Source organism: Mus musculus, chromosome 2 (genome assembly GCF_000001635.26).
Source record: "Mus musculus strain C57BL/6J chromosome 2, GRCm38.p6 C57BL/6J".
NCBI lineage: Eukaryota > Metazoa > Chordata > Mammalia > Rodentia > Muridae > Mus > Mus musculus.
In genome coordinates, this window is record NC_000068.7 from 65,146,893 (window position 1) to 65,159,748 (window position 12,856).

At 40.6% G+C, this 12,856-nt stretch overlaps 1 protein-coding gene across 26 annotated transcripts in view; it reads right to left on the bottom strand.

The window, feature by feature from the left end:
* The window catches only part of Cobll1 (Cobl-like 1), a 151,060-nt gene that overhangs the window by 58,554 nt on the left and 79,650 nt on the right, over positions 1 to 12,856 (bottom strand). For 18 of the 26 annotated variants that reach the window (NM_001363077.1, NM_027225.2, NM_177025.6 and 15 more), the window contains one exon: positions 4,087 to 4,275. In NM_001363077.1, the coding sequence (NP_001350006.1) occupies positions 4,087 to 4,275 (189 nt within the window). The remainder of the gene's footprint in view (positions 1 to 4,086; positions 4,276 to 12,856) is intronic. The other 8 variants (XM_006499717.3, XM_006499711.4, XM_030251742.1 and 5 more) reach the window with 1 other exon arrangement.

Below are 12,856 nucleotides of genomic sequence, written 5' to 3' on the forward strand. Positions count from 1 at the left end.
TTAAGAACACTTGTTGCTCTTGCAGAGGCCCAGGGCTTTATTCCCAGTACCCATGCAGCAGCTCACAACGGTGCACAACTCCAGTTCTAGAGGACTTATGGACAATCTTTCCTGACCTCCAAAGGCACCAGGCATGTATATGGAACTAAGATATACCTGTGAGCAAAACACTCATACATATAAGCTAAAATAAATAAATTTTTAAAATGTTAGAAATAAATGGTTAAAAATAATATTCAAGTATAATTTAGACAAATTCAGAAAAGATATTCTCAAAAAAGAATCTAGAGACAGACCCCTCAGAGTTTTTGATTTGTCTAAAACTCACTCTTGTACTTCAGCTTATTTAAAACTAACTTTCTCAGTCCTACACAGAATTCTTGTATTAATCTGTAGGATCTTTTTCCCTTTTACAATTACAAAAATGTTATACTGTAATTTTTCCATTAGTTCACACTTTTAATAAATACAATATATTTTACTATTTGTGTTTTTTGGGCTTATTAACAACTTTTAGAACAATGGCTCATCAGTAGCTGGACTTGTTAAGACAGCTTTAATCACACCCTTAAGGACTCCTCACACCACACTCCTGTAGTACCCCCAAATTACTCTTGGAGAAGCCCACACTACACTCTGAAATACATAGCAAGGTCTTTCAAAAATATCACAGAATCATACAAAGACACTCCAAAGCACACTCTACGTCATCAACAGTTAGAATACTCATTAATCCTCTAACTGAAAGGCTCATAAAAATGACCACACACAGTCAGCTCCTGGGTGACAAAGCTATTAAAAGCAAGCTGCTACATGAAAACCTGCTAGCAAGTAATTTCTAACTCATAAAACTTGAGCCTTCAACTTTTTTAAAAAAAAAATTAAATTAGAGACACTTCCTTTCAGGGCCCTCCTGCTTTGATCTCTACCTGGAAAGAATGGCTCAGCAGTTAAGACTGTTCTTCCAGAGGACCCAAGTTTGATTCCCAGAACTCAATTCAGGTGGCTCACAATGGCCTGTAACCCCCGCTCCAGTGGATCGTAGACCTTCTTCTGGCCTCTGCATGTACCTGCACTCAAATGTGTGTGTGTGTGTGTGTGTGTGTGTGTGTGTGCACACGAGGTTAAAGACAGAAATACATCTTTGTTTTGTTGGTGGTGGGTTTTGTTTTGTTTTTTAAAGACAAACATATAGAAAGCATAGCATGGAACAACACCATGGGAAAACTATCCTACTGCATAAAGAACCGAGAGTGTGGAAGTGAGAGGATGCAGGTGAGTCTAGGGATGTCAGGAAGCTTTCGGATGAAGTGCCATTGGAGCTGCATAAGCTTCCTGGAGTAAGAGCAGATGGAAGTCCTGTAGAATGCTGGGGGTGGTGTTTATAAAGGTACTGAGGTCTTTTTTTTTTTTTTTAAAGGATCTGTAGAAGAATGAAGAGTCACATGGCAAAGCTTAAGATACATCAAAGACGGCAGGGAAGGAAAAGCCTACTTAATGTCAGAGGAGAGATTAACATATACCAATCTTCACATGGTAGTCTGGACTTCCTTAATTCAGTGTTCAATCGCAATAGCTGCATAAACTGAGATGACCTTAAGTCAAGCAATCTGTGTGTCCAGCAACAAAGGGCCAGGGGCCAGGTGACAGTGATCATTTCCCTATAGAAAAGAACTTGGGAGGCGGGGAGGAGTCTGACTCTGTGATACAGAGCTCGATGGCCTTGAACCCCAATATCCCTCCCCATCTGTAAACACTAGAGCCAATATATGTGCCAAGCAGTGATAGTATTTCATGTAACCCTAGCAATATACAATGTGTTATTTAATCCTAACAATTCAGGCACAAACCTTTTCCATAGATAAGCAAATGCCGCAATGCAACCAACAATAGCTGGGCTGGGACATACACAAAGGTTGATTGATGGAAAATTACCCAGGACTGAGGAATGGAGAAGCCAAAGAGCTAGAAGACAAAGGTATGGAAAGTTCTTCAGGCCTCTGGACCTGGCAAGAATGCTTGTAGCAAAAATGATTCAGAACCTTTAAGTGATAGATGAAGAAAACCCAGAGCCAAAGAAAATGTGGACTCGAGGAATACAACGGGGCATGAAATCCAGTCAAAGTCAGACTAAGAGAGGAGGAACAAATCCAGCCGAGAAACAGAAGGTGGAAACCCTGATTCAAAGACTACTAAAGGAAGACGAAGGTCAAGGTCTCAGCCAAGGGCAGTTCACTGTGATGAGATAGCCCCAAGCTCTCAGGACGGAGGACTCAGGATGTAGCTATTCAGAGTAAAGGTGGCAAGGAGGAAGCCTGAGACTTGTGAATGGGCAGGCCTCATAAGAAGACCAGGGTTCAAATCCGAGGCCAAGCTGCTAGGATAACAGCTGATCCCAAACAGAAAAGACCACAATCCAGTGAGCTTACTGGGACATCTAAAGAAGGGGGTGGCCAGTGATGAAACCAGCCTTACCTACAAACAAGCCTTAGAGAAAAGCCAGGGAAACTGAACAGCTGGGAGTCAGCTTTGAGGCCTCAGCTACATCAATCCCTTTCACCGTTTTACTTCAGTGTGTGACAGACTACTGATTTGAGTGTTTCATGTGAGGGCTACGATGTTAAGAGTCCTGGTTTGAGGATCATAGTCTTCTGCTTCCTCCCCCAGATGAGGCAGGCACAGGTGGAAGGCTACCACGATTCATGACAAGTGCAAAAACCTCATCAATAGGGCTCAGTGAAGAAATCCTGAAACTACTTTAACTACAAAAACAAATGGAAACAATGTAACTTACTGAGACTTAAGACTATAAGCTGGAATTCTTAGAAGAATTTCCTAAGGCTGCATTCATTATATTTTCATCAGTCTTTATAATATTTAGAGTTACATATGTGTGATAGTTCATATATGGTTGGCCCAGGGAGTGGCACTATTGGGAGCCATGGCCTTGTTGGAGTAGGGGGTAACCTTGTAGATGTGGGCTTTAATACCCTTGTCCTAGCTTTCTGAAAGCCACTATTCTGTTAGCAGCCTTCAGATGAAGATGTAGAACTCTCAGCTCTGCCTGCGCCATGCCTGCCTGGATGCCACCATGTTCCCATCTTGATGACAATGGACTGAACCATTGAACCTGTAAGCCAGCCCCAATTAAGTGTTGTCCTTATAAGAGTTGCCTTGGTCACGGTGTCTGGTCACAGCAATGAAACCCTAGGTAAGACAATATGATTGTGATGAATTTGAAATTATCATAATCCCGAGTGAGAGTTTTATGGAAAGCCATAGAGGTGTAATGCAGTAACACACTGTTTCCTTCTTTTGCTACACATGCCCAGCATCCCATAGTAAGGTCAAGCAATCTCTACTTCTAACACAAGCCACTGGATCACAACACAGTGGGGAAGGCAGAAAAGTGCACAGTGAGGTCAGGTATACGGTCCATGCCACTCTCTACCTCAGGATGGAAGGGAAAATTACAAGTGGCTTTGTTTCATTTCCCCACCTTTCAGATATTTAAAACTGTTAATCTCCTAAATCACACCTTCCTTCCCTGCCAGCTCACGATTGACTTTCTATTTCTGCTCAACGCAGCCAGGATTTTATTTTATGGGATTAAATGAGTGAACTTAAAAAAAAAATCCCTAATGTTGCATATAAATCTATTTGTTTGGATAAAAAAGAAAATGCTACTTTTTAACTAACTCTTACATCCCAGCAGCAGCCTGAAGCAGAAAGAACAAATTGGTAAGGACAGAAGGAAGAACTGTGCTGCAGACACTGGCTCTGGAACCTGGACTGACACATGAGATAGTAGGACTGGCTCTTTTCACCTACCAACAAATAACGAAATAGGTAAAAAAAATTCCAAATCTTAATCATTGAGTTGGATCAGTAGAATACACAAGCTTGAGACTGACCCACTGATAGAGAAGGCCTACTACTCTTTTCGCCCTTCTTTAAAAAACAGAGAATAACTCAAAATCAACAGGTATATTGTGTCAAAGGAAGATAAATGACGACGTCGGTCACAGTGGTTTCAATGGTGGCAGAAGAGCGTGGGGTGCTGGTGTTTTAGCCGCTGCAGCATACCTGCCATGAACAGTAGTAGACTTGAGGATATCTCCCGGCAGGACCACTGAGAGCTCAATATCTTTATCTATCATATTGTCTTGTTGCTCTGTGACGACAGCAGTAGATTCTACAGGGTCTTCAGCAGAAGAGACATCAGTGCCCTTCGTCTCGGCCGGAGGAAGAGGCGCCTTCCCTTTTGTTTTCCTGCTACGAGAAGAAGAAAATTCAGAAAATAAAAAAGATGCTTTCCAGTATCACCTAGTTTTATTAAAGAAAAACAACTAAACAACAACAACAAAACAAACAAATGAAAAACCTTAAGTTTTTATGACTTTCACATCAGGAAACTTTTAATTTATTAAACTGAAAGACATGAAATATAAATGGCCAATAAATACATGAAATATATTCATCACTAGCCCTTAGAGAAAGAACCTAAAATAGCACTGTGATCTCAGCTCGTCCTAATCAGAACAATGGACATTAAGAAAACAACAACAACAACAAAAAAAAACCAAACAACTAACACTGTTGAGATTTACAGAAAAAGGAGCCCTTACAAACAGTTAAGTATGACAGTAAACTGGTCAAACCACTTTGGAAATCTGCATGACTGTTGTGGGTTAAATCACAACCAATGGACTGTATGACCCAGCTGTGCCTCTCCGCTCTTCACTGAAAGGGTATTTAAGTCAGGATACCATAGCATCCTTGTTAAAGGATGTTCACTGCCCCACTATTTACAACAGCCACACTGTGGAATCATCTTAGGAGTCCATCAACAAGGATGCATAAAGGACACGGGTCTATACACACAGAACGGCATATGATTCAGCTGTAGCATACAATTATATCACCTGCAATAAAACGGATGCAACCGAGGATTATGACAGTAAGTGAATTCTGGCTCAGAAAGACAAATCGTGTGCATTTTCACTCATTTGTGGAGCCTTGACTTTATATAGGTACTATGTGTATTACCTAAAGGTAGAAAGAAACTATGTGAATGAAGATGAGTAACAGGAGAGGGAGACAGGAGGCAAATAAAGGACATGGGGGTGAAGCGAGAAGGGCACTGTGCATCTGTATGAAAATGGCCTTATGAGACCCAGAGCTCTCTGTGTATAATTATCATATTCTTAAACAAAAAAGGCAAGGTAAAGAGACTCCCTATTGGCCTTCATCCAGTTCAGTGTGTTCAGTCCTACTGAAGTAAGAATATCATCTCTTCTTTGATGAGATAACTTATGAACAATGTCTCAAGATGGACTGTTGTACTGTACACCTCACAGTGGTCTCTGAGTCTTTCCTGATTTCTTTCCAGTTTAGTGTACCCTACTTCTCCATCCAGATAAACCTTATCTATCCTTTACTGTCTAGCTTACTCCCTCTGGCCCCAAACATGCACACAGAGCTTCTTTCTTCTTTGAATTGATGCAGTGTTTTCAACCAAATCTTTAAATCCAGCTATTTTTTTTTTCCTATCATTCCCTGCTCACCAGATCACCACTCTGAATTTACGATACCAGAAAAGAAGCAAGAAAGCTGTAAGTGGCTGTGTTTGGTACTGCTCCTAGCATTGAACAATGAACTCCCTCACTGTCTGTAAGACACACACTCAGACACGACTGTTACCCAGTAGGCATTTTCAGACGAGTTTAACTGAGGCAGGAAAGATCCACCCTGAATGTAGGCACCACTTTCCGGAAGGCTAGGGCCCAGATGGCATAGAAAGAAGAAAGGGAGAGCCCTGGAATCCTAATTATCGTGACTTCCTCACCATGACGGACTACGCTGGAAAATTAGGAGCCCAAATACATTCTTCATTGCTTTTGTCAAACACTTTGTTGTAATGGAAAAATAAAATAATAATAATTTAAAAAAAAAAACACAAAGTAACTTTCCTAGCCTTGTGGTTCACGGACCTGTAAAACTGCTATGTAGAAGGAATATGGAAGGCTTTGGAGCTGTAGGCTAGAGAAGCCCAAATATGCTATGAGCAGAACTGAATGGGCCATTCAGGACTTCAGAAGACCAGAATGCCTTCAGAAACACAGGCAGTAAAGGTCAGGCTCTCCAGAGGGTTCTGAGATGAACAGGACTCTATCAGGAACTGGGTTAGAGGCCATTCATGTTATGTTCTGGCAGCGAGTCTGGCTGCATTATAAAAACCTGAGTGAGTCTAAAAGTAATGGACTGAGTTGTTCAGCAGAGCAAACTTAAAGGCAAAAACATTCGGACTGTGGCCTAGTGTTTGCCTGCGCTCTTTATTGAGGTTTCTGTGAGATTCACAGCAGAAATGTAAAAGTGTGCAGTTTAGCACACAGAAAGGAACTTGAGTATGGTGAAAGGTACAGACAAGATTGTGACTGATGAGATAGCAGCAAAGAGATTAATTAGTGACAGAAAGATATATCTTATACTCTTTAGCGGGTAACAGGAAAGATGTCCTGAGGCAAGACCCCATCTATGGAAGGTACCTACTTTTAGAAATGTAAATTAATTGACAAGAGAGATCTTGAATTAAAAATGCCACAGACAAGTCTTCCCTGTTGAAGGGATTCCCTGCTTATAAATATTTACTCAGGAGAAGTTATTTTCCTAGGTTTCAGTCCCACAAAACACCGAAGCCAGTGCAGCTATGGAAGAGGAGTTCAGATTATTTCTTGGGTTGTCAGCAGATCATGTTGGGCACATCATGCACAAGGTACTGGTTTTATAAGTATGTAAAAAAAAAAATGCAGAACTTCTAGGATCATGGTAGTTTATATCATAGTTGTCATAAAGCCACTTAGGCCAAGCAAAGTTGGGCTCCCTACTTTGAAATACTGCTCCACGACACATGAAGATAATGTCCAGTTGCAGTGAAGAAGCCAGTATGTTGAAAAGGTTAGTACCACTAGATGTCCACTAAGAAAGCTGCAGGCATGGAGCAGAGACTGTCTATGTTAGAAGCTATGGATACCACAGATAGCAGAACTGAAAGACCTGGTCTGGCAAGTCTACTATAGTGAGAGGGCTCATAACCTGGATATGAAGCTGAGGACTAATTAGTGCCAGAAAGATAAATCTTGTACTCTGTAGTGGGTAACAGGAAAAATGTCCTAAGAGTAAGACCCCATCTATGGAAGGTACCAACTAGTAGAAACACAAATCAATTGGATAAGACAGATGTTTTCCCTGCTTGGTCTCCCTTCTTTTGCCTCTATTTCTCCTCTTTGGAATGTGTATATCTACACTGTCCCTCTGTATACTGGAAGAAACAATAATGTAATTTTTAAAACTTATTTTACAAGACCTCACAGTTAATTTACTTTGGGTCTCATACGACACTTGGACATTTGAACAATGCTAGAACTGTTAATAATTTGGGATTCTTACACATGAAACAAAGGCCTTTTGTTTTATGAGATGGCCATGAGACTTTGAAGACTATAAATTTGGGATTATGGCTTAAAAACTGTTTGATTATCAAGTTGACAAGAGATAGACTTGTAACCAGTTAATATTCACAATTAACATGGATACATTTAAAATCATTTGATGTTTGTCTCATGTAAGAGACAGACTTATGGGTAGGCTTGTGAAAGTGTTTCTGGAAAGGTTCACCTGAGGGAGGAAGACCCACCCTTATTTGGGTGGTGCCATTCCAAGAGCTGACAATGTAAACCAAATCCAAGGCAGCAAGAAGACAGAGCTCTGGCCTTCATAATCATCTCCCCTCCTTACTGACCCAGGATGCCCCAGGCCTTCCCCCATAATAGACTATATTTTAAGTTGTTTTTGCTACATTGTCACAACGGGAAGAGTTGTAACTTCAACTGTAACAAATACAGTTATTTCATACATTATAAATTGGCTCCAATGAAATTTCACAAATATATACACTAATAAATATTTTCAGTGTCAAAAGGGCAATGAGGCTACTTAGAAATAGAAAGAGTAGACTTCCAAAAAGCAATTATTACAGAAACAATTAAATGATGTTTTGGTCTTTAAAAAATTGAAATGTGAAAATAAAAACTAATGGCATATACATATTATTTAATATTTAAATAAAATGTAAAGTTTGAAAATGTTATCTTAAAAAAAATAATTTTAGGTTCAGAGAAAATGGTTCAGAGTTTAAGAGCACTGGCTGCTCTTCTAGAGAACATGAGATTGTATCCCAGCATCCACCTGGCAGCTATACCCATCTGTAAATGTAGTTCCATATTGGATACCCTCTTCTGTTCTCTATGAACAGTAGGCATGCATGAAGTGCAGAAACATGAATGCTGCAAAAATACTTTTACACACACACACACACACACACACACACACACACAATATTAGAAAAAAAAACGAATTTCTTTGGAAGGGAGAATATTATTCCTTTTCTCCCAGGACAAATGTAAATTTTAATTCTGCATTTCCTGAGAAAATGTAAGATCCATACAATATATATATATATACACACACCATCCCCCCACTCAGTAAATTTATACCTATAAACCCAATCAACTTTGAGCACTGCAGTAAAAAGGCAGAGGTAGTTGTTTGTATACCAGGTTAGTAAAATTAACTAGTCTTTGATTTTTAGTCATATAACCAGATTTATATTTAGAAAAGACTTCTTGCATAATTTGCAATAAAGGTAAATTTTTAAAACTGTTAAAATATATAAAAAGTTCTTTTATCTATAAAGGAAGATGTTACTCTGCTAAATTTTAATCTTTAGAAACTGACTACTCACATATTATGAGCATTTATCATATAATAGATTATTTTTGTATCTGATACAAAAGCAAGCACAAGAGACCTAAATCCAGATGATTCAAATACAACTTTCAAAGGCATGGCCCATAGGGCTGACAGAAGTCTCATGGCAGATTAAAGCTAGCTGTGCAAGGTACTGCTGTCACCATAGAGAATTATTTTTGCTGGGAAGTAAAAGTTTTTAAATATGGGGAATATTAATGTACTGGATTTGGGCGAAGAAATCTAAATACATGGGAAATGCCTAGAAATAATTTATATTCCTGGCAGAGAAAGCAAATGAAGGCATACTTGTAGAATTGAACACTATGATGAAATTCTACAGAAAAGAGAAAGGAGATTAAAAAAAAAGTCAGAGAATCAGATGAAAACATAAGAGGATTCAATAAAGTGGCTTAGTACAAAGGTAATATGCTTAGGTCAATAGTCTACTTACATATGAGCAAAAACTAATCGGAAAGCACACAAATGAGAAAAGTCCTTTTATAACAGCAGAAAAATGAATTAGAAAGGATTGCAGATTTCCCCACTTTTGTGATTCTCATTTTCTTCAGTTTTCTGGAACTCAAAATCCCCATTCTTTTGTATGTATTTATTTATTTATATCAGATATTTTCTTTATTTACATTTCAAATGTTATCCCCTTTTCAAGTCTCCTCTGGGGAAACCCCTTATTCCATCCCCGCTTCCCTTGCCTCATGAGGGTGCTCTCCTCCCCCCCACTTACCCACCCACTCCTGCCTTCCTACTCTGGCATTCCCCTACACTGGGGCATCAAACCCTGACAGGACCAAGGGCCATTCCTCTCACTGATGTCCAACAAGGACATCATCTGCCACATATGCAGTTTGAGCCACGGGTCCTTCCATGTATACTCTTTGGTTGGTGATCCAGTCTGTCCCCAGGAACTTCCAGCGTTGTGGCCAGTTGACACTGTTGCTCCCCACAAGGGGCTTCAAATCCCCTCAGCTCCTTTAGTCCCTTCTCCAACTCCTCCATCTGGGACCCTGCACTCAGTCCAGTGACTGTCAGGGAGCGAGCATCCACCTCTGTATTCATCAAGCGCTGGCAGAGCCTCTCAGGAGACAGCCATTTCAGGCTCTTGTCAGCAATATTGTCCCAGCATCCTCAATAGTGTCTAGGTTGGATGACTGTATATGGGATGGATCCCCAGGTATGTCCCATGCTTAAAGCCTCTGCTGGCACTGTTTCATGAGCAGATCCGAGGTCGCCACAACCGGCCCCATATGTTGCTTTCCTGTTGTCCATTTTAACTGCTCCCCTCAGCTGCCGCAGCTTCACCTATCTATAACCCTTCCACATCCAGAGAAGGAAAATGACCTGAACAGTCTCTCCCCCGTCTACTAGACCCAAAATAAATAAATGTTCACATTTTGGCACTGTAGGTAGAGCTGCTGCTGTCTTGCATCCTAAGGTGCTTCGAGTTGGTGATGAAACTCCATCTCTAATTACTAACACACATCAATTACAGAACAATCCACAGGCTGATAGAAAGTGCCCTAAAGAACATCTTAAAGTCTCCTTTTATTGCTTTAATTAACAAAGCTTTTGACTCATTTTTTGAGAGACTAAGTAGAAGAGACTAAGATTCTCACTGTGTCAAATGACCAAAAAAGAGAAGGTATGAAGATACACAGCAAAAACCCCATCACGAAGAACATGGGTAATCCTGAAAACCAAAGCAACAGCAGCAGCCAGAAATGGCTGTATGGGAGTGGGGAGGAGGCTCAAAGTGAGCTCAGGAGAGTAAAGTGACTCACCTCCTGCAGGCACTGTAGGACTTCCCTGTAGAGCATGTCCTACCAGCTGGTGTTGGCTCCAAATGTGACCCAGTCACAAACTGTGGGTTTGTCAATCTGGGTCACTTACTCCATCTTCTGTCGCCTAATCTCATGAAAAGAATACCAGGAGGAGACCTGGATTTGGCCTGAATCCCAAATAGCTTTAATACTTTAACTTACATGAACCTTCATTGAACAGCAGAAAAGCTTGAATACGTTTTAACATCCTAACTTCTGGAGTTCATATTTTGATTCCATGGCATGAGCCAGTAAGAGAGCTGAATGTCACCCAAGTAAAGAAAAAAAGTCAAATATAGATTACAGATTATCTAAATGCAGAAAATTCTACTAATGAAGAGGAAGGCAAGGAAGAGGGAAAGGGAAAGGGAAGATAAAAGACAGCTGGATACAAGTATTCAATAATAACTACTGTCTACAAATATGAGTCTTTATTACCATTTATCATGTGTGGTGTATGCATGTCAGCATGCATGCAGGTATGTGTGGAGACCCAAGGTTGATGGCAGCCATCATCTGCCATGACTCTTCTACCTTATCATTGAGGCAGCACCTTTCTCAATACAGGGCTCGCAGACACAGCTAAGCCAGCTTGTTCTTGTGATTCTCTGCCTCTCTGCTTTCCAGGGCTGGAATTACAGGCAGCTCACCACGCCTGCCCAGCATTTTATATGTGACTCTGGGGACCTGAACCCCAACCTTTAAGTATAACCAGCAGGTTATACTTTAACTACTGAGCCTCTCAGCAGGCCCTAGCTTCCATTACTGTATTAAAAGTATAGCTTCATAGCTGAAGAGGTGGTGTAGCAGTTAAGAGCACATGCTGCTCTTGCAGAGAGCCTCAGTTGGGTTCCCACCCCAATCTGGCTGCTCACCGTCATATTAACTGCAGTGCTACAGCAGAGTGACAGCACTGAACAGCCTCTTCTTCCTTGTTTCCCATGGGCCCCATGTGAACACACACACATACACACACACATAAATACACGGTTAAATAATAAACATAAATCTTAGAATGACAGTTACTGTCATTAAAGTCACACATCCCATTGGCTGATTGATTTTGATGCTCAGGATCAAATTCATGGCATCGAGCAATTAGGAATGTGCTCCATCACCAGCTGATTGACAGCTGTGCCCCACATCTTTAAAAAAATAAAACAAAACTATGTAAGGATTTTCATAGCGGCTCCTTCTCACCAGTAGCACAGCCACCAAGGCTACTCAGCAGGGGGTGCTTCCCTTGGCAAATCTCAAGAGTTAGAGAAGAGACATGAAAGCGTATTTGAGACCAAAAAAAATAATTCTTCAGATTAGAGAAAAATTAATCAACTCTTAAAACCAGCAAGCCAAAGTAAATCACGGTGGAGTTGTTTATTTCTGAGCTTAAAAATAATTACACGTATTTACACGTATTTGCTTATAAAGACGTGGGAAGACAGATATGACCACCCAGAGAGGTCAACTTGCAGGAGTTGGTTTCCAGCATCCTACCATGTTAATCCTGCAGATTGAACTCCTGTCATCTTGGCAGCAAGTGCTCTTGCCAGCTGAGTCCAACTACTGGCCCAAATTATCATACTGCTTAATGATCTGCATGAGGAAAAGAATGTATTTTCAAATATCCAATGTCTTACTTTTCTGTGACAAAAAAAATAAATAAGAGGATTGACTTAAGAAAAAAAGGGTTTATTTTGACTTGAAATCTGAGGATCCATCATGGTGAAGACACAGTAATAAAGGGTACCAGCTGTGGCAGCAGGGGTCAATGGTCACAGTGTGTCTGCCCACAGTCAAGGAGTGAAGAAGAGAGATGAGCACAGGGGTCTGCATCCCAGCCTCTCGCATGGTACTCTCCAAGATCAGGGTGGATCTTCCTTCCTCACTTAAACCTCTCTGGAAATATCACCACCGACACACCCAAGTATTTTTCTTAGGTGCTTCTAAATCCAGTCTAATCACCACATCCAATGATGTATTTTTTAAAAATATGTATTTAATTTCATCTTCATGTGCATTGGTGTTTTGCTTGCATGTATGTCTGTATGAGGGTATTGGATCAGCTGCAACTGGAGTTAAAGACACTTATAAACTGCCTTGTGGATGCTGGGAATTGAACCCCAGTTTTCTGGACTATCTCTCCAGCCTCCCCCAATGATACATTCTTAAAATACCAAAACCTCAGTTAACTCTGATTTTCCACTGGCATT